The sequence below is a fragment of the Geotrypetes seraphini genome, chromosome 3, assembly GCF_902459505.1.
Source record: "Geotrypetes seraphini chromosome 3, aGeoSer1.1, whole genome shotgun sequence".
Taxonomy (NCBI): Eukaryota; Metazoa; Chordata; class Amphibia; order Gymnophiona; family Dermophiidae; genus Geotrypetes; species Geotrypetes seraphini.
Window position 1 is genome coordinate 387,324,670 of NC_047086.1, and position 20,507 is coordinate 387,345,176.

At 44.6% G+C, this 20,507-nt stretch overlaps 1 protein-coding gene across 6 annotated transcripts in view; it reads right to left on the bottom strand.

The window, feature by feature from the left end:
* Nucleotides 1–243: 243 nt before the first annotated feature.
* PLEKHH2 (pleckstrin homology, MyTH4 and FERM domain containing H2) overlaps nt 244–20,507 on the bottom strand; it is a 217,748-nt gene continuing 197,484 nt past the window's right edge. For all 6 annotated transcript variants that reach the window (XM_033939575.1, XM_033939574.1, XM_033939576.1 and 3 more), the window contains 4 exons: nt 18,108–18,237; nt 14,468–14,554; nt 8,392–8,529; nt 244–927 (listed from right to left, as the gene is read on the bottom strand). In XM_033939575.1, the coding sequence (XP_033795466.1) occupies nt 742–927; nt 8,392–8,529; nt 14,468–14,554; nt 18,108–18,237 (541 nt within the window). In that variant the 3' untranslated portion in view covers nt 244–741. The remainder of the gene's footprint in view (nt 928–8,391; nt 8,530–14,467; nt 14,555–18,107; nt 18,238–20,507) is intronic.

The following is a 20,507-nucleotide window of genomic DNA, read 5'->3' on the forward strand; positions in this document are numbered from 1 at the left end:
GAAAACTAACCTCTCTACACTGAGATTTTGATTTGTTACAGAAGAATATAATGTTGTGGCTTTGGTCCTTATACTGTATGATTCATTTAAATCAATGATTCCCAAACCTGTCCTGGGGGACCCCTAGCCAGTCAGCTTTTCAAGATATCCCTAATGAATATGCATGAGAGAGATTTGCATATAATGGAAGTGACAGGTATGCAAATCTCTCTCATGCATATTCATTAGGGATATCTTGAAAAGCTGACTGGCTGGGGGTCCCCCAGGACAGGTTTGGGAACCACTGATTTAAATCATAAAAAAAGCTCTGTCACTGTACTTCTGTCCATCCACTTGGTTTTGTGGGGCAGATGCCCTTTATCTTTGCGTATCTTGCATTTTTGTTGTAGTGGGGACAGTGGGACAGTGCACTTTGGTGTTGTGTGGAGAAGGGTTGGATATGGAAGGGGGGGAATTGGGGCTGTTGGTATATATTTTTTGAACAGTTCTTGTACCTCTGATGGTTTAGTACTTCTTCTATTTGTTCAATAAAAACTGTTTTCCATTAAATGATAAAAAAGCAAAGGCTTAGTGGAAACACACTTGTCCATGTATGGACAAAGCAGCACGTGTGATGTCTGGGTACTGAGTCCCCTGTTTTCTGGAGGTCAACAGGTAAGGCTCACTTGATTCACGCAGTCTGTCACAACATGCCAGCATTTGATGCTACACGAGAGACACTGCAAAGTGTTTGTCCTCTGTTTATAATAAGGTTGGACCTTTGGTTGGTCTGTTGTTGGCAAGAAGCGGCTGACTCCCCATCTGCTTTGTTTTCTGTTCTTCCAGCTGGCCAGAGAGTAGCGCTGGAGCAGAGAGGTGATGAGCTGCTCCCTTCTGCTGATGGAAAGCATTAATGTAACTGGCAATGAGCAGTGTGATCTCCAGAACCTGTAATCGGAAGGGGGGGGGGGAATAAAAATTCTGTAAAGCAGAAGGTTTTGAGAGATTTTTTTTTCCCAATCTGCATGCCGGAAGAAAAGCCTTGACAAATTACGTCCTATGTGATATGACTGTCAGAGAACTAACAAGAATACAAATTACTGGAAGCAGACCTCATATCAAACTAAGTTGAATTCTAAGTAATGACTATACAGGCAGTCCCTGGGTTAAGAACGGGTTCCGTTTTTTAAACTGTTCTTAAGTTGAATTTGTATGTAACTCGGATCCTAGTATTCTTCCCACCTTCTCTACCTCCTTGAGACCCATTTTGCAACCTTTTCCATCCATCCCACTGTTCCCTCTCCACCACCATCACATCCAACATTACTCCCTCTCATCTCTCTCTTCCCCATGCATCTCTGCCTCACTCCTCTCCCACCACCATGTCCAATTCTCTCCCTCCCTATGCCCAACAATTCTCCTCTTTCTTTATCTCCCCATGTACACCATCTCTTTCCCTCTCACTCAGACACCCAATTCTCCCTTTCTATTCCCTCCCCTCAGAATCTCTTTCCCTCACTCCCTCCATTCTTCCATTCTATGGCTCATGCTCCCCTCCCTCCCTCCATTCTGTGTCCCAAGTTCATGCCCCCTCCCTCCTTCCTGCGATCATTAGTCCAAAGTTTGTGCTCCCTCCCTCCCATGTCCTAATGCACCCCTCTCTCTCCATTCTGTGCCCTAAGTATGTGCCTCCCTCTGGCGGGTGTTTTCCTTCTTCTGGCCGGCTCCCTCCTCCTTCCAGACACAGTCGTTTCTCTGCACAAAGCTGCGGGCAGCGGCTCCTATGCGCATCCTGTGACTGAGCCGGAAGCCTGCCCTCTGGCATCGGAGGAAGCTTCACGCAGAAATTTTGACAAGAAACAATTGAACCGTTCCCACAACAAAAAACTTCAATTACAAACACATATTTCACTCAGTGTTCACATTCACAGATGTGAAAACTTGGAACAACCTCACAAGAACCGTCAGAACTGAACCTAACTACACCATGTTTCATAAGAAACTAAAGACCCTTCTTTTCGACTCCATATACTCTTTCAACAACTAAGCCCTATGCTCTTCAATGCCGATCTTTTCATTTTATTACCATCCTGGAACCAAGTACTAAGCTAAATACCAGTTAATGACTGTAAGACTCCATTCCACCTCATGACATCATTTATCATATCATATTAACTTTCTTGCTCTACTCTAGACCTCTAAATGCTCTACTCTAGACCTCTAAATGCTCCCGCGGCTCCTCTGAGCACGACCAAACTACCTCTTTCTCTACACAGAATGGCATTCTCTTCCTTGAGAATTCCCAAAGGTCTTAATATATAGTGCATCCTAGTACATAAGTACATAAGTAGTCGCCTCCGCCGGGGCAGACCAGAGGTCCATCCAGCCCAGCGGTCCGCTCACGCGGCGGCCCATCAGGCATATTGCCTGGTCAGCGGTCCCTGACTAATTTTATTGCCTACCTCTACACTTATCTCTAAACCTTCCACTGCTCTTATCTGTACCCCTCAATCCCTTTGTCTTCCAGGAACCTATCCAGGTCATCCTTGAAACCCTGTACTGTGCTATTTCTTATCACGGCCTCCGGAAGGGTGTTCCATGTGTCCACCACCCTCTGTGTGAAAAAGTACTTCCTTGCGTTTGTTTTAAACCTGTCCCCCTTCAATTTCATCGAGTGACCCCTTGTTCTTGTGGTTTCTTTCAAATTGAAAAATCTGTCTTTGTCAACCTTTTCGATGCCCCTCAGGATCTTGAAGGTCTCTATCATATCTCCTCTGAGTCTCCGCTTTTCCAGGGAGAACAGCCCCAGCTTCTTCAGTCTGTCAGTGTATTGTAATGTTTATCTTAGCTACTCTTCAGTGTACTAAACAGTTCTCCTTTTCTGTTCTGTAAGTCGCCTTGAACCTTTGTAGGCTTAGTGCGATGCACAAATACCAGATTAGATTAGATTTGTTAATGTCTGCATACTTTCCCTGCAGCACCTCCTCCAGGACAGCCATCTGTTTAGCTTAGCACGGCTTGCTTCCAGTAACTTTTACTCATGCGGAGGGCAATTCTATAACTGTGTGCCTATATATAGGTGCTTGGAAGGCACGTGATTGGTGCATATTCTATAAAATAGGCGCTTACATTCTTTTATAGAATATTGGTGTAGCTCTCATATATGCATCTATGCACGTTGATCTAAGCCAATGGTCTCAAACTCAAACCCTTTGTGGGGCCACATTTTGGATTTGTAGGTACTTGGAGGGCCGCAGAAAAAATAGTTAATGTCTTATTAAATAAATGACAATTTTGCATGAGGTAAAACTCTTTATAGTTTATAAAACTTTCCTTTAACAGTTAAAAGGAAAGATATATAAACTATAAAGAGTTTTACCTTATGCAAAATTGTCATTTCTTTAATAAGAAATTAACTATTTTTTTCTGCGGCCCTCCAAGTACTCTATTTTTTCTGCAGCCCTCACATTTAAAGTTTAATATCTTTTCTTTCTCAAAACTGACACATTTCAATCACTATATTGAAAATAAAATCATTTTCCATACCTTTGTTGTCTGTTGACTTTATTTTTCTGTGTTTTTAACTATGTTTCCAGGCCATTCTTGTCCTTTGACTGTTTTTCTCTCCATCTTCACTTTCTGCCTTGCATCCATCTTTGGCATTAACTTAATATTCAATTTTTCTGCTTTCTTTTCAAAAATCTACGTTTCCATGTCTTCCCTTCCCTTCCTATCTCTCTTTTCTTCCGTCCTATTTCCATGGTCTGACATCTCTTTCCTTCCTTTCTCTCCCTCCCTCTCTTCCCCTGGTCTGGCATCTGTCTCCTTCCCTCCCCCCATGCCCTGGCATCATTCCCTCCCCCTCCATGGTCTGGTATCTCCTTTCCTTCCCTCCCTCCCATGAACTTGGCATCTCTTGTTCCTCTCCTCTCCTTTGTCTTCCTTCTCCTTCCTTCCCTCCCTCTCTTTCTCCAATTGGGTGCAGCAGCAACAGAAGCAGCATTTCCCTTCCCCCTTTCCTGTGCAGCAGAAGCATTTCTCTTTTCACCCTTCCCTCCCCCTCCCTTTCCCTGTGCAGCAGCAGCAGCATTTCCCTTCCCCCTTTCCTGTGCAGCAGAGGCATTTCTCTTCCCCCTTCCCTCCCTCTCCCTTTCCCTGTGCAGCAGCAGCATTTCCCTAGGGTCCCCCTTTCCGATGCAGCAGAAGCATTTCTCTTTCCCCTCCCCTTCCGTTCCCTTCCTTGTGGAGCAGCAGCGTGTCTGGCCGGCTTCCTTGCTCAGTCGATCGTTCCGTTCAAAGCCGCGGGTGGCGGCTTCTGGTGAGATCCGCGTCTGCATCAGAAGCCTCTCTGATGTTGTGACGTCAGAGAGACTTCCGATGCAGGAGTGAATTGCGCGAGGAGCCGCCACCCGCGGCTTTGAACTGAGCAAGGGAGCCGGCCAGACACGCTGCTGCTCCACAAGGAAGGGAAGGGGGAAGAGAAATGCTGGTGTGGATGGCGTGAGGAGCAGTCGCCAGCCGCAGCTTTGACTGGAAGAATCAACTGCAGCAAGGGAGCAGTTGATCATCGCGTCCGGACTGCGGGCTGCAAAATAGCACCTGGAGGGCCGCATGCGGTCTGTGGACCGCGAGTTTGAGACTGCTGATCTAAGCTAAAACGATTAAGCTAAAGAAAAATGTGCTGGTTATCAATAAAAGTTAATTGAAGGCTTCCCTTCAGACTGGCACTGCTTTAGGATTTTATTTTTTAAACTTTATTTGAAGGGACACCACGGCTCTCTAAGCCATATGCCTTGCCGGTATCGGTGGCAAGACTTACAGCTGAGGTACCTCTACAGAAAATATTTTCAGGAGGTGGGGGAAATGGGGGAAGAGGCTCAGCCCGTTGAGTGTGACACCCCCGAGGTCGGACGGACCCCTGAAAGGGTCCCCCCAAGCTCAGTCCAGCAACAGAGATGGGGACCAGAGGGCCACCAACCAAATTCCAACAGCCCTACACTAAACCAGGGACGACTGCACAAGCTTACCACCTCCACTTGCTGGAGACTGAGAACAGACTGAGTGTACTTGGGACTGCACAGCCCACTTTTACTACAGCCAATAGTTTGTCTCAGTCTCCTCCTGCTGGTCATGGTGAGCTATTACCCATCAGTGAGCCGTGCCGGTCTGGAGAGACGCTTAAAAAACATGTGTTACCTATGTTTCAGAGATACTTGCACATATGTGCACAGATGGGCATGTAAATGTTAGTGCCTGTGTCACATAACTATCTCCACGATGCCCAAACTGATGAGAATAGCAAGGAAGTTTGGGCACCATACAGATCAAACTCATCAAGAGTCACATGCTGCTGGAAGAAAACTGAACAGCTGCTTCAGAGAAGCATGTGCATTGAGGAAAGAAAAGTGGGGATCTGCCAATGGCTTCCAACCCTTATAGTGGAAAGGCACTGCATTAAAGAGTATCTATTTAACATTTGGGGGGGTTGATATACAATATGATTTAACCAATACCAAAATTCAGGGATAGTCTCTTATATTATCCCTTATACTATAACACCCTTCAGAAGTTTCCAAGATCCTCAGAAACGCCACTTTGTGTTCAATAGAATTTCTTTACACAAAAGCTTTATGTGTTATATCATCATAGGATCAAAGGTTTTAGATAAATATAATTAAATAAATATTTTATATATATATATATATATTTTTTTTTTTTTGTCTGTGTTTTTTGTCCTTAAATATAGATAATACTTTCACATTCAACAGGTATCATCCTATGACGATATAACACATAAAGATTTTGTGTAATGAAATTTTATTGAACACAAAGTGGTGTTTCTGAGGATCTTGAAAACTTCTGAAGGGTGTTATAGTATAAGGGATAAAATAAGAGACTATCCCTGAATTTTGGTATTGGTATAGAATAACCCCTACTACTATCAATTATAAGAGTGCTAGTTATATGATATGATTTAACCAGCCATATATGTCTCCTCGCTGGTTAAATCAGGCCTGAATACTAATTTTCAGTGGCACTTAGCTGTCACTGAAAATAACCGGTTAGCACCATACTAAAAACTGGTGTTTGGGAGAGTTTGGGGGGCACAGTCAGCACGTAACTGGCCAGAGTAACGGCATAAACAGGACTGCATAAAAGTCAGTCCTGTCTTTGGGGGCCCCTTTTACAAAGCTGCGGTAGCAATTCCCGGAGCATCAACTGCTACGAAGCCCATAGGAATTAAATGGGCTGTGTTGCATTTGTTATGCAGGAATCACTACCTTGGCTTTGTAAAAGGGGATCCTTTATGCGGTAACCTATAGCTGGTTAACTGCTGAATGCCGTGCTTAACTGGCTACATGCTAGCCAGCGAAATTTGACCACGTGACACCTTACTACCGGCAGCTGCATTGGCTGCCGATGGCGGCACGCGTAAAGTTCAAATTTGCCTGTTTTTGCTTTAAAGCATTATACGGACTCGCCCCTAAATCCACTACTGACCTTTTCTCCTTCTCAGCCAACAGACACAAGAGAAGCTCTCGTTCCAATTTCGTTGCCCCCCCCCCAGGGAGAGGTTGCAAACTGAAAAAAACACCATGAACACCTTCTCTCACACCAAGCAGCAGCATGGGGTAAAAACCTAGAACAATTGCGTTCGCCCACTACTTATGAGGAATTTAGGAAACGTCTAAAAACACACCTGTTGTTCCTAAAGCATCTAGACCACAGGTGTCAAAGTCGGTCCTCGAGGGCCGGAATCCAGTCGGGTTTTCAGGATTTCCCCAATGAATATGCATGAGATCTATGTGCATGCACTGCTTTCAATGCATATTCATGGGGGAAATCCTGAAAACCCGACTGGATTACGGCCCTCGAGGAGGGACTTTGACACCCCTGATCTAGACAATTGATCCATTCATCTCTCTCCCCCCCATTAGAGTGGGCAGACTTGATGGGCCGTGGCCCTTATCTGCCGTCTATTTCTATGTTTCTAACTTGTCCTATTGATCACTTTTTTCTCAACAATGATTTTCCTGTCCTATTAATTCTCTTTCTTCCACCCCTCTTGAAGTCAATCAATTTATACCTTTGCTTAATCTTTTGTAAACCGCATAGAACTTCATGGTACTGCGGTATATAAGCTGTTATTATTATTATTATTAGACACGGCCTGGATTTGAATTGAGATTTCATAAACCGCTTGGACAAGGTTTACAATCAGGTACTCAGGCATTTTCCCTATCTCTCCCAGCGGGACTTGGGGGTAAATGTGTCTGATGATCTCAAGGTGGCAAAACAGGTAGAAAAGGTGACTGTCAAAGCCAGGAAGATACTTGGGTGCATAAAGAGAGGAATGGTCAGTAGGAAAAGGGAGGTGATAATGCCATTGTATAAGTCTTTGGTGAGGCCCCATTTGAAATACTGTGTGCAATTTTGGAGACCCTACCTACAAAAAGATATAAATAGAATGGAGTCGGTCCAGAGGGCTGCTATAAGGTTAGTGACTTTTGTCATAAATCGTATGGGGACAGACTTAGAGAACTTAATATGTATATTCTAGAAGAAAGACAGGAGAGAGGGGGTGATAAAGACGCTTAAATATCTCTATGGCGTTAATGTACAGGAGGTGAGTCTTTTCTAAATTAAGGAAAATTCTGAAAGGAGAGGGCATAGAATAAAGTTAAGAGGTGATAGGTTCAGGAGTAATGTAAAAAAATACTTCTTTAGAGAAAGGGTGAAAGATGTGTGGAATGGTCTCCCATTGGAGGTGGTGGAGACGAAGAATGTATCTGAATTCAAGATAGCATAGGACAGCCATGCGAGATCTCTTGGGAGATGAGAAGATAATGGATGGTGCGGAAGGGCAGACTAGATGGGCCATTAGGCTTTTATCTGCCATCATGTTTCTATCTAAAGTATCTGGGGCAGTGGAGGATTAAGTGACTTGCCCAGGGTAACAAGGAACAGCGCAGGGTTCAACCCACAACCTCAGGGTGGCTGTAGCTCTAACTGCTACGCCACTAACCACCACACAGCGGTGATCAACAAAATGCTGATAGCCACTGGCTATATACTGGGCTCTCAATTTATTTAAGCCAAGAAATACATACTTTTCTCAAAAGCAAAATTTCAAAGAGGTCCTTAGAAGCCCTTGGCACACTATTACTTTCTTTCCTTTACCTTTCCAAATTGTAATTTTGTTTCTCAAGTTTGGAGACCCTATAGAAGATTATTCGAAGAATAAAACACAGCGCATTATATAAAACTTTGCTGTAGGTCTCAGACTGCTTTTTCTATAAATGACTGACGTGGTTAATAATTACTACTTCCCTAAAAACAGTGGGTGCTGTTGTGTCCTGTACCTTTGAGCTTAACTTAATGGGCATTTCAGTGGCATGCCCATATACCAACCTTTGGCTTTGCCATGGTAAAAAGCAGCTTTTCGTTTGGCTTCTCCTTTGTATGGCAGCTGCTGAAGACCAGCATAAAGTCATCTCGATAACCACCGAAAGTCATCAGGCTTTTGTGCAGGTAAGTGATTACAGCACACTTAGAATCGAACAGAAAAGCAGAGAAAAGGCAAAACATTAGCTGCTAAGCATAAGAGAAGCACTAAAAATGTGTGAACAGGAAGAAAACAAAGCTTTTCTTGTAAACCAGATTCCAACTCAATGCATTTAAATAAATTCTAGAAAAAAAGGGCAATTTATTTTGTACCCAGTACAAAAGCTCTTAACCAAATATCTCTATGCATAAAGAGATCTCGTCATACAATACGTTAAAGTGTTTTGTGGTAATTTTGCATTTTCCATGTGCCAAGCACCTGTTAATAAATTTTAAAAATATATTTTTTAGAATAGGGCGTTCTAAATATTTTTTTAGAGGGGATCCCTCCTGCCTCCTTGTCCCAGCCGATTTTAAGAACTTTTACCTCCCTCCCACCTCCCCCGTGCTACCTCTACTATCCCTGATGGTCCAGTGGTGAATCGCGGCAGGAGCGACCTTCCTTTGCTCCCGCCCATGCAGAGCCACTAGCTGATTGGCTGCCACGAGTTCACGGCAGCCAATCAGCGGCTCTGCATGGGCAGGAGCGAAGGAAGATTGCTCCTGCCCATGCAGAGCCGCTAGCTGCCGCAATTCACTGCTGAACCACCAGGGATAGAAAAGGTAAGCGGGGAAGAAGGTAAAAATTCTTAGAATCGCCTGGGACAGGAGGCGGGAGGGATCCCTCCTGTCCCGGCCACCGCTGGACCACCAGGTCTCACAGCAAGCCCAGAAGAGGCCTGCAACAGGTTTGGGAGAGGGGCGGGTCAGCGCTGATATGAATATAAGCTGTGACACCCATTCTGAGGACATTTTTTGGCCTAAATATTTCAGTTTATATTCGAGTATATACAGTACTAGGATAAAAATTTGTACCCCAATGCAGTTATCCAAAAGTAAACAAATAAATTGGGTGCAAAAAATGTGCTCTAACATGGGACAGCATGCCAGAAGCATGTATAGACAGGTCTGTTCTGGCAGCTGATAGTTTTTGGCGAGTGAAAAAAATATCAGCACTCATGTACTGTATATGCAATGCAGCTCTTTGTGCATGGGCATGAATGCTATTCTTTGCATAAATATTGGTAGTATCAGGAAAACTGTAGCTATGTACAGGGCTTCATCAACTGGGGTGGGGTAGTTTTTGATAATTTGGGCCCCTTAACCTTTTGAAGCTATAGTCTGTTTGACAGATGGCTGGGAGGATCGCAAGGCCGAGATGGGGCTTCCGGGAGCCTTTTTCTTTGATTGAAGACGGTCCGAGGCATTGTGAGGAAACCCTCTCGTTACCGGCATCGCGTTAGCCAGTGGTGAAGGGGTGGAGCCTTTGGTGGTTGCAGTGCGGTCACTGCTGTGTGAGGTTCTAATGGGCTCTGACAGTCTACTCCAATTTGAGGATGTTGGGGAGCGGCATGTAACCTTCCCCAGCAATCCAAAACTGGGCCCTGGGGGCAGGGAGCCTTCATCGTGGCTGGCGGGAGCAGAGAAGTCATACTGCTGACGCAAAAGCTGTGATGATTTTGGAAACAGCTGATTGAGCTGACCGATCGGTTTATTCACAGACCTAGGACTCCTTTTACTAAGCTGCGATAGCGTTTTTAGCGCGCGCTAAACCCGCGCTACGCGGCTAGAACTAACGCCAGCTCAATGCTGGCGTTAGCGTCTAACGTGCGTGGCAATTTAGCACGCGCAGCTTAGTAAAAGGAGCCCCCAGTGTCGGAGATGTTTTGCTGAATTTGTCTTCTCAGAAAGCTCATTTCCTTAAAGACGTTTGGTTCATTGGTATTCCTGGGTTGTTGTTTTTTTTCGATAGTTCAGTGAGTTGTTTTTTTTTTTTAAAAAAATCTAAATAATTTGATGTGTGAGAGAGGAGAGAGCTGTGACCTGTCATGAATGGCTAAGAAAGAAGCTGACTAGACAAGGGAGGGGTTACGGAAGGCGGAAGTCCCGACTCCCTGCACATGCCCAGTAAGCCAGAGGCTTACTGTAGCTAGGGGAGAGCACCGACACGCAGGATCAGTCTAAGAATTCACCAACACTGTGTACACGCATCTCCCCTGCTTGTCTCTGGAGAACAGTCTTTCCCAAAGTTTAAGATTTGACAGAAGATATTTCTGTTTCAAAAGGTATTCACTGCAATGATTAGACATCATTTTCTACTGAAAGTACATTTATATTTAGGGGGAGGAGGGATGGTATAAAGTTCTATTAAAGATTTAATTAATAGATAGGAATATAATATTTATATGCTATTTTTGATTAAATTATTTGTGGGAAGGATGGGTGGGGAGGGTATAAATTTATGTATTTAAGATGATATAAGAAAGAAATTTGAGTGCTGTATACAAATTTTACCTGATGTAATATTGTGTACGTGATGCAAGTTGGAAAAATGAATAAAGAATTGGGGGGGAAAAAGGGCATTCACTGATTGGTAGGAACTGGATTCGCAGCTCTGGATGGCACAACTTTCCTGCTTTTATCTCTCCTTTGCCTCATATTGATAGACTGAAGTTCTTTTTTTCTTTTTCTTGATCTTTAATTTTAAATTGTACACCACCACCATGCTTCTCAGGAAGGGAGATATATTAAGTCCTATTAAACCTAAACCCTGCTAGCTTGTCTTATACACAGCATGTAAGCAGCACAATAAATGACCCTAATGACGTAGGCAGGCACTGAGTGGTGAGCAGAAGAAGCAAGCTGGTGATAGCTGGAATGAGAGCATGCAACTGTTGTGTATGCAGTTTTCATATGGATTTGATTTAGTTGTCCATTCTGAAGAACTGCAAACAAATGAACAAGAGAGCAAGGATGCTAGACACTAAGAGCTCCTTTTACAAAGGTGCGCTAGCGTTTTTAACGCACGCACCGGATTAGTGCGCGCTAGCCGAAAATCTACCGCCTGCTCAAAAGGAGGTGGTAGTGGCTAGCGTTTGTAAAAGGAGCCCTAAGGGGACCTTTTACTAAAGTGTGTCAAACTATTAGGATATGAATTGGTACCTGGCAGACTAAGCTCTGCCGATGGGGATTAGCTGCAGCCAAATGTTGATAGCTAATCATTGGAAGAGGACGGAGCCTCCTATTATGTTGGACTGGTCTCTGAAGTTGCAAACTATTTGTGCAATGGAGCTTTCTTTTGCAAAACGCCATGGACAATACAGTGGTACCTCGGTTTATGAGTGCACCGGTTTGCGAGTGTTTTGCAAGACGAGCAAAACATTCGCAAAATCGGCGCCTTGGAAACCGAGCGTGCCTCGATTTGTGAGCGGCGTCCCCCGCGATCCGGCACCCCCCTCCCCCTGCTGCGATTGGGCACACCCCCCTGCCGCTTCTTACTGTCATCTGGGCCTGGGCACCGGCACGTCCTGTGCGTTGGTGCCGGTGCCCGAAGATCGGCCTCCTCTTCTTGCTGGGCCTTGAGCATCTGCGCATGCTCAAGGCCTGCGAGTTCACGCTCTCTCCGAGATTCTCGGAGATCTTGGAGAGAGCGTGAACTCGCAGGCCTTGAGCATGCGCAGATGCTCAAGGCCCAGCAAGAAGAGGAGGCCGATCTTCGGGCACTGGCACCAATGCACAGGACCTGCCGGTGTCGGTGCCGAGGCCCAGAAGACAGTAAGAAGCGGGTTCGGGTGGGTGTGGGGGACTTCAGATTGCAGCGGGGGGGGGGTGCCGAATCACGGCAGGGGTGCTGGATTGCAGGGGGGTGCCGAATCGCGGCGGGGGGGGTGCCGGATCGCGGGGGGAGGGGGGTGCTGGATCGCAGGGGGGGCAATGCCGGTTCTTGTGGGGGGAGGGGATAGAGCAGTGCCGCTGGCCTCGGGGGGTGGGAACGTATCAAAGCGAGTTTCCATTATTTCCTATGGGGAAACTCGCTTTGATAAATGAGCATTTTGGATTACGAGCATGCTCCTGGAACGGATTATGCTCGTAATCCAAGGTACCACTGTATTTCCTTTCTGTACGAACCTGGTCTTTGATTATGGACAAGGTGGAATATTTGACTTAAGTTTACTGTCTTGGGGGGGAGGGACATTCGAGGGGGGATTGTTATTGGGACGACTTCCTGTAGAAACAACAGGGGGTTGTCATATGTGGTGTGTTTCTGATTAATGCAGGTGGGGGTGGGATGTGGGGAGCATATTGGTGAGGATATCTCTGTTTAAGGATGCATTTTGAATTTTTTTGCTGGTGGCAATTGTTTTGCTGAGCTGTTGCATATGGCATTTTTGTTTGTGCTGATATCCACTTTTGGTGTTTGTATTAGAGAGTTGCGCGGGGACAGAAATCCCACCCACCCCCGCCCGTCCCCGCCAGGATCCTCTCCATCCCCACCCATCCCCGCAAGAAATTACCTCCATCCCCACCCGTCCCCATAAAAAGCAGCAATTATTTCTGACAGGATCATCAATTCCACAGTTTCTTTTGTGTTTGCGCTGCTGTTTTCCTTGTGGAATCTCTTTGGTGGAAACCTTTTTTTGTTTTCTGTTCAGGTAATTAACTTATAAACGCCCTCTTTACTAAGGCTGACTTGTCCATTATATTATATGGATGAACCCTGCTTTCAAAGCCTTCCATCCCTGTGGGAGTCCCGTTGGCTAGAGGGGGGTCCCCGTGGGAGTCCCGTGGGTTAGGGGGGATTCCCGCGATCCCCAGTCCTGTGCAGGCCTCTAGTTTGTATTTCTTTTCAAATTTCTAATAAAACATTAAAAAAATATATATATGAATTGGTACACACTGTCTTACCAGTGTGACTATGGGGAATACAGTATAATCATGCTAATTCATGTACTAACAAAAGACAAAGGAAAAAACTGCAGTGATGATGTGCAAGATATCAAGGGCTCCTTTTACGAAGCCACGTTAGCGGCTTTATCGCACGCAACTTTTAATGCGCACTAACCCCTGTGCTAGCTGAAAAACTACCGCCTGCTCAAGAGGCGGCGGTAGCGGCCAGCATGGCCGGCAAATTAGCGCGCGCTATTACGCGTGTTAAACCGTCAACGCAGCTTCATAAAAGGAGCCCCATGTCTTTAATGAACAGTCATAAAAAAATATATATATATATATAATCATCAAACAGTTTGTATCCAAAAGGGTTGATGAACCCAGCCCCGACACAGTCCGTGTTTCGAAGGAACACTTGTTCCTCAGGGGTCCTAGAGTGTGTCAAAAAAAACCAAACAAAACCTGATGGATAACAACTGGATAAAAACTGGAATCAGCAGTAACAGCTGAGCAGACGTGAGGGCTCCTACGTAGTGCGGTGCAAAAACAAATTCATGTACTAACTTCATACCTTGTGGACTGCGCACAACGCAGTCAGCATGTGGTTACTTACTGCGTACTGTCACCAGTGTAAGAAACAAAAGAGAAGGAAAGGAGTTCTGGGTTTTGGACAATGCTTTGAGTTTTAAAGCCTTTAATAAGTCACTCAAAAATACAGAAGAAATATTTAATATACAGTGGTGCCTCGCATAAAGAACGCCTCGCACAGCGAACGCTGCACACAACGAACTTCATGTCATGATTCATACAACGAACTTCGTTTCACACAACGAAGTCGCCCGAGCTTCCACGATCGCTGCCGATGTATTGCATCCTTCCGCGCAGGCACTGCAGGCAGTCGTTAGTCACTGCGCTTAACGCGTTTCACATAACAAACTTTTCGCATAACAAACTTGCTCCTGGAACGAATTAAGTTCGTTGTGTGAGGCACCACTGTACTTCATATTCTGCATGAAGCACCACAAAAGCCATAAACAGAAAATACAGCCCCTTTTCAAAAGTCTACCTAAAGCGATTCATTTTCTTTCAACTGCTAAGTGCCCTTTCTTCTAGTCATTTTCCTTAACCTACTGGCCTGGACATGGTGGAAATAACTGCATACATTTACTGTTGAGCATGGATAGGTAAAAAGCAGAAGCAGGCTCTGTTATCTTACCAAGGAGCTGTATTCCAAGATGCTAATGCCATCTTCATGTACTGCAAGCCAGATGAAGGTATTCTCTATTGGAGATGGAGGTAAGGGCTACGAGAAAAGAAGTCCTTTCTGTTAAGAACAACCATAGGCGACACAGAAAATATATAGCATGTTTGAATTTTAGCAATCTCTGGATCTGAAAATTCTACCATTTTTAAAATTTTTATTTTGATGTTCTGTTTCTTGCCAAAATGCAAATTCAAATAAATGAATTCTCTTCCGACCTCTCTAGATCAGTGGTTCCCAACCCTGTCCTGCAGGACCACCATGCCAATCGGGTTTTCAGGCTAGCCCTAATGAATATGCATGGAGCAGATTTGCATGCCTCTCACTTCCATTATATGCAAATCTCTCTCATGCATATTCATTAGGGCTAGCCTGAAAACCCAATTGGCCTGGTGGTCCTCCAGGACAGGGTTGGGAACCACTGCTCTAGATCATGCTTGGCGGTCATTTAACTGGCAAAGACAATTTTTACATCATACTTCCAGTGAAGGGATCTATTTATTTATTTTAAAAATTTTTATACCGTTTAAACCTAAACGGTTTACATATCTATACATACATACTTAAATAAAACCAATAAGATCAGACAAATATAAGCAAGTAATCCTCAGAAAGTCATACAGAAATTATTCAGCCAAAACAATCACTAAAAAAAATCAGTATCTTAAAAAAAATGCATTTACAAACAGCTGCGTTTTGAGTAATTTTCTAAAATTGCCCTTGTCGCAACATTTTTCGTAACTGACTAACAAGTGAGTTCCACAATTTGACCCCCGCACAGTAGAAAACCTTTTTACTGGTCTCAACATATTGTTTTAAGTAAGGCTAAATTTTCAGAGCGCAGGGATCTAGATGGTAAATAGTTAGATATCCTACTCTTAAACAGTTCGGATATCACTCCATACAAAAATTAATGCCAAATCACTTCCCCCTCAATATTCATAGGGGTTAGGGCAGAGCAGGCCCGTGAATATCGAGAAAACATGAAAAACTTGTAGGGCTAGCTCTGACCCACCCCTGCCTGCCTCCTGGACCTCTTCCCCACCTCCCTCTATACAGCTTACCTGGTGGTCTAGCGGGTGAAGGGTGAAGCGGGGCAGCATCGAAAAGACACCGGACTTCCCCTCCCCTCACAAGGATGATGCCTATTGTCTGGCTCGGCGGTGGGTTGGCGTGACAGCGGCGAAGACCCTTCTCGCCACTGGCTGCGCCCACCTAGTGCTGCGGAGAGGCCAAGACCAAGGCAGCCGCTGATTGGCTGGGGCACTGGCGCTAAGAAACCTGGCTGGGAGCGCGAAACTGGCAAGTGGGCGGGTGCTGTGGCTGTCTGGGGGGCTTTGTGGGAGGTGAGACATGAGACCGTTAGAGTGACGAAGGCCTGGGGGGACTGTGGCCGGACATTGTGACGGTCCTGGGAGAATTGAGGCTGTTAGAGCGGGGCTTCGTGGTTGTGCGCAGGAAGGAGCCAACCGAGTCACTTGTTGCCTGCGTTTTGAGTCATGGTAACGCAGTGGGGCTGGGTTTGGGTGTTTTATGAGGCGTTCAGGAGGTGGGGGTGGGTATGGGTTTAGAAACTCACGAATAACCGAATTCAAGTGTCCTAAACCCATGAATCAGGATGGAGAAGTATAGTTGACCTAAAATATTGGTTAAGCATGCTGAAGTTGTTTCTTTGCAAAGGAGTTCTGATGGTGGAGCGTTAAGATACAAAATACTTTTGAGAGAGGCCTTTCAAAATGTAGCTATGCCAGGGTTGAGACAATTTTGGAAATTAACAGTGTGGATTATTTTCTCTTAAACAAAAACCTCGTCTGTAAAAATTCTCCTATGCTCAATGAAAAAAAAAACTGTTAATACTTTGCCTAAATTTCAGAGAGCGCTTCAGTATAAGGGAGGTGAGTTTCCCCACAGAACCTCGTGAGTAGGACTGTAAGCGAAAATCACTTGAGTCCACTGCCACTCTCTGTGTAACAAAGTAATATATTATCTATATAGTACTGTTATATATAGTCAATTGGACAGGGAAGCTTGACTATCCGGAAGTAATTAAATGGCAGTCAGTAAAATGCTCACAGCCACCAGCTGAATATTGATTCCTATCTGGATAACTTTTGGTACACCCTCAAATGCCTCTATTTGTTATACTGGTAACTTTTGGCTGGACATCGAGCTGTCTGGTCAAAAGTATGTTTTGCCTTCCATATAATTATTAAACAAACTTACATGGTTAACAGAAAGATGCTTACCTCATACATGCTTTTGAAAGACCTATATTAGACTAGAAAGGCTATCTTTTCCGCAGCTGCCCCCTCCCTCTGGAATGCAATCAATGCCTTTGCCTCTTCGCTGTGAAAATTCTTTAAAACAGGTTTAAAACTAACCTCAAAACATTTCTATTCAGAGATGCATACCAAAATTGCAATCAATAATCTTGATCGAGGGAAAATAAAAACAAATAGAGAACTGCTTTTAAGAAGCAACCCTCCCTCCCTTTTTTCTTTCTGTTTTACCCTCTCCCTCTATCCTTCCTTTTACTTTTATTTTCTCATTGTAATTAAAATCTCCCTTCCCACCATGCTCCTCTTGTCTCTAACCCGTCTAATCTTTGTCCTTGTATTGGCCCCTACCTGCCCTATTTTTATTTCTATTTTACATATAAATGTATTTATTATTTATAACTATTTTTAATTTTTAATATTGTAAACCGGCCAGATACCTGTGATGGTTGGTATACCAAACTATAAATAAACTTGGATAATTTTTTTTATTGAATCTAAGGGGTCCTTTTATTAAGGTGAGCTAACTGATTTAGCACGCACTAAGGCCCCGATTCTGCAAAGTGCGTCCCGATTGTAGGCAGCTGTAGGTGTCCTACAGCTGTCTAATCAGCCAATCGGGAGGCACGTTTTCTAAAAAAATGCTCCGCAGGCACCTCCGGGAGCCTAGGGAGGCCCGCAAGCCCACCTAAGCTCACCTTAGGCGAACTTAGGCGGCCCTACATGTCTCCCTAGTAGAGCGGGAGATGCTTACAATGTAGGCCAGCAAAATTTTGGCCTACATGGTAAGTAGACGCGGCCGCTATACTTAATTGCGGCAAGGGATCTCCCTGCCGCGATTCGTATAGCAGCCGCCAGTCTCCTCTCTCCCAACCCCCGACGATCGCGGCAGGAGGGTGCCAAACCCTTCCTTCCCACAGAACCCACAATCGTCGAGGGGGGGAAGGGGAGACTGGCGGCCATAGCCGCTATACTAATCGCGGCAGGGAGATCCCTTGTCGCGATTAAGTATAGCGGCTGGTTCTAAACAAACCTGATTCTGTAACCGGCATCTGCAACATGGACGTCGGTTACAAAATCGGGTTTTGTTCCGATTCTGTATAGGATGCCCGAGACAGGCGTCCTATACAGAATCTGGGCCTAAATGCTAAGATGCCCATAGGAATACAATGGATGTCTTAACGTTTAGCATGCACTAATCTTTAGTGCGCGCTAAATCGGTTAGCGCACCTTAATAAAAGGACCCCTAAATTTTTTAACCCAACATTTCATGGCTCCACACAAAATGGATTTAAAAAAAACCCACAAAATTAAACTACCTTTGCAGAAAACAGCTTTGCGCCATAGAAGGGCCACTTCCTAGCAACAGTCAGATAAATGCGCATGCAATCCGTAGCGCTGTGTCCACAAAGAGCCATCCACTTTGCTGAGAGTCGGTGATGAAGCTGCCTACAGACCAAGAAAAGGAAAAGAATTCAAAGCGATGCTACATATATAATCCAAGTCGTGGCTCTTAACAACAGCTGCAAACTTTGCCAGGTTTGCCAGAAGTACATAATATGTGAGAAACAGGTGTCTTAACACCCATATCATATAGGAATACCACCGAGATCCAAGGGTTGGTATCACATTTAACAACGGATTAGTGGAAACAGTTTATTCTAACAGATGCGTCTGAGGCTATTCACTTGGAGATTGAATATATGTCTTTAGAGTACATACAGTACACATTTTTATGAGGCCAAATTTCTGTATCCAAAAAGGGGATAGGATTTTGGGCATTCTGTTTTGAATATTGGCCTTATAGGGTTAGTAGTTTATGATTAAGTGCATAAGGCCAATATTCAAAACAAGATTTAAATCACTTGATGGGGACTAACCAGCCATATTCAGCGGCATCTAACTGGACATTGCCATTAAATGGCCAGTCCTAATCAGCAAAGTTATTGGCAGGCCAAGAATGTAGATTTGACTGAGGACCTGGGGTACTGAGTTCGATTCCTACTGCAAACTCAAAGTTAGTGCCTGGGCTGAGAACCTGGAGAACTGGGTTTAATTCCCACTAAAGTTCCTTGTGACCCTGGACAAGTCACTTAACCCCCCCATTGCCCCAGGTACAGAACTTAGACTGTGAGACCATTAGGGACAGAAAAAAAAAATACCTGAAGGGTGGCCTGAATGGGCATGCAACATCCCATATGTTTTTAACTTCCTGCCACAGGTGATATAAACCTGACATAAGAACATAAGAAGTTGCCTCTGATGAGTCAGACCAGAGGTCCATCGCGCCCAGCAGTCCGCTCCCGCGGCAGCCCATCAGGTCCATGACCTGTAAGGTGATCTTTTGTCTAAAACCCCTCAATCCCCTTTATCCATCTATCTATACCCTTTCATAATCCTATCTCAACCTATATCCCTCAATCCCTGTATCCTTCAGGAATTTATCCAATCCTTCTTTGAAACCCTTTAATGTACTTTGTCCTATCACAACCTCCGGAAGCACATTCCAGATGTCCACCACCCTCTGAGTGAAAAAGAATTTCCTAGCATTGGTTCTAAACCTGTCCCCTTTCAATTTCCCCTTGTTCTTGTGGTTCCCAATAGGCTGAAGAATCTGTCCCTCTCCACCTTCTCTATGCCCTTCATGATCTTGTAAGTCTCTATCCTGTCTCCTCTGAGTCTCCGCTTCTCCAGGGAGAAGAGCCCCAGCTTTTCTAACCTGTCTGCGTATGAAAGGTTTTCCATACCTTTTATCATTTTTGTCGCTCTTCTCTGAACACTCTCAAGTATCGCCATGTCCTTCTTAAGGTATGGTGACCAATATTGGACACAGTACTCCAGATGCGGGTGCACCATCGCACGATACAGCGGCATGATGACTTCCTTCGTTCTGGTTGTAATACCCTTCTTAATAATACCCAACATTCTGTTTGTTTTCTTTGAGGCTGCTGCGCATTGTGCCATTGACTTCATTGTTGTATCCACCAGCAATGAAGTCAACGGCACAATGCGCAGCAGCCTCAAAGAAAGCAAACAGAATGTTGGGTATTATTAAGATGGGTATTACAACCAGAACGAAGGAAGTCATCATGCCGCTGTATCGTACGATGGTGCACCCGCATCTGGAGTACTGTGTCCAATATTGGTCACCGTACCTTAAGAAGGACATGGTGATACTTGAGAGGGTTCAGAGAAGAGCGACAAAAATGATAAAAGGTATGGAAAACCCTCCCTGTTTAAAACATTACCACCTGATTTGTCTATGTATACAAGATTGGGCTTTCCCCAACGCCAGACTCTATATTCACAATGTTCAAGCAATGGCTTTCAGCTCCAATCTATTGATGGGCAGGCTGTGTTCTCACAGTAACTGGGCACCCTCTGTCCGAAGGTGAAGCAAGACATTCATACATTTATTTATTTATTAAGAACATAAAAATAGCCTTACTGGATCAGACCAATGGTCCATCTAGCCAGTGTTCCCTCTAAGCGGGCGGGTGTTGTGAGCAAACTTTTTTCACTGTGAGCTAAAAATATCGGGCGCCAGCAAGTTATGAGCCAAATAAATATGTTGCTTTCTACCACAGAACTTCCTTACGTTTGTATGGAATCTATCCCCTTTCAACTTTAGAGAGTGCCCTCTCGTTCTCCCTGCCTTAGCTACTAAGTCTATTCCCTTCAGTACCTTGAATGTTTCTATCATGTCCCCTCTCAATCTC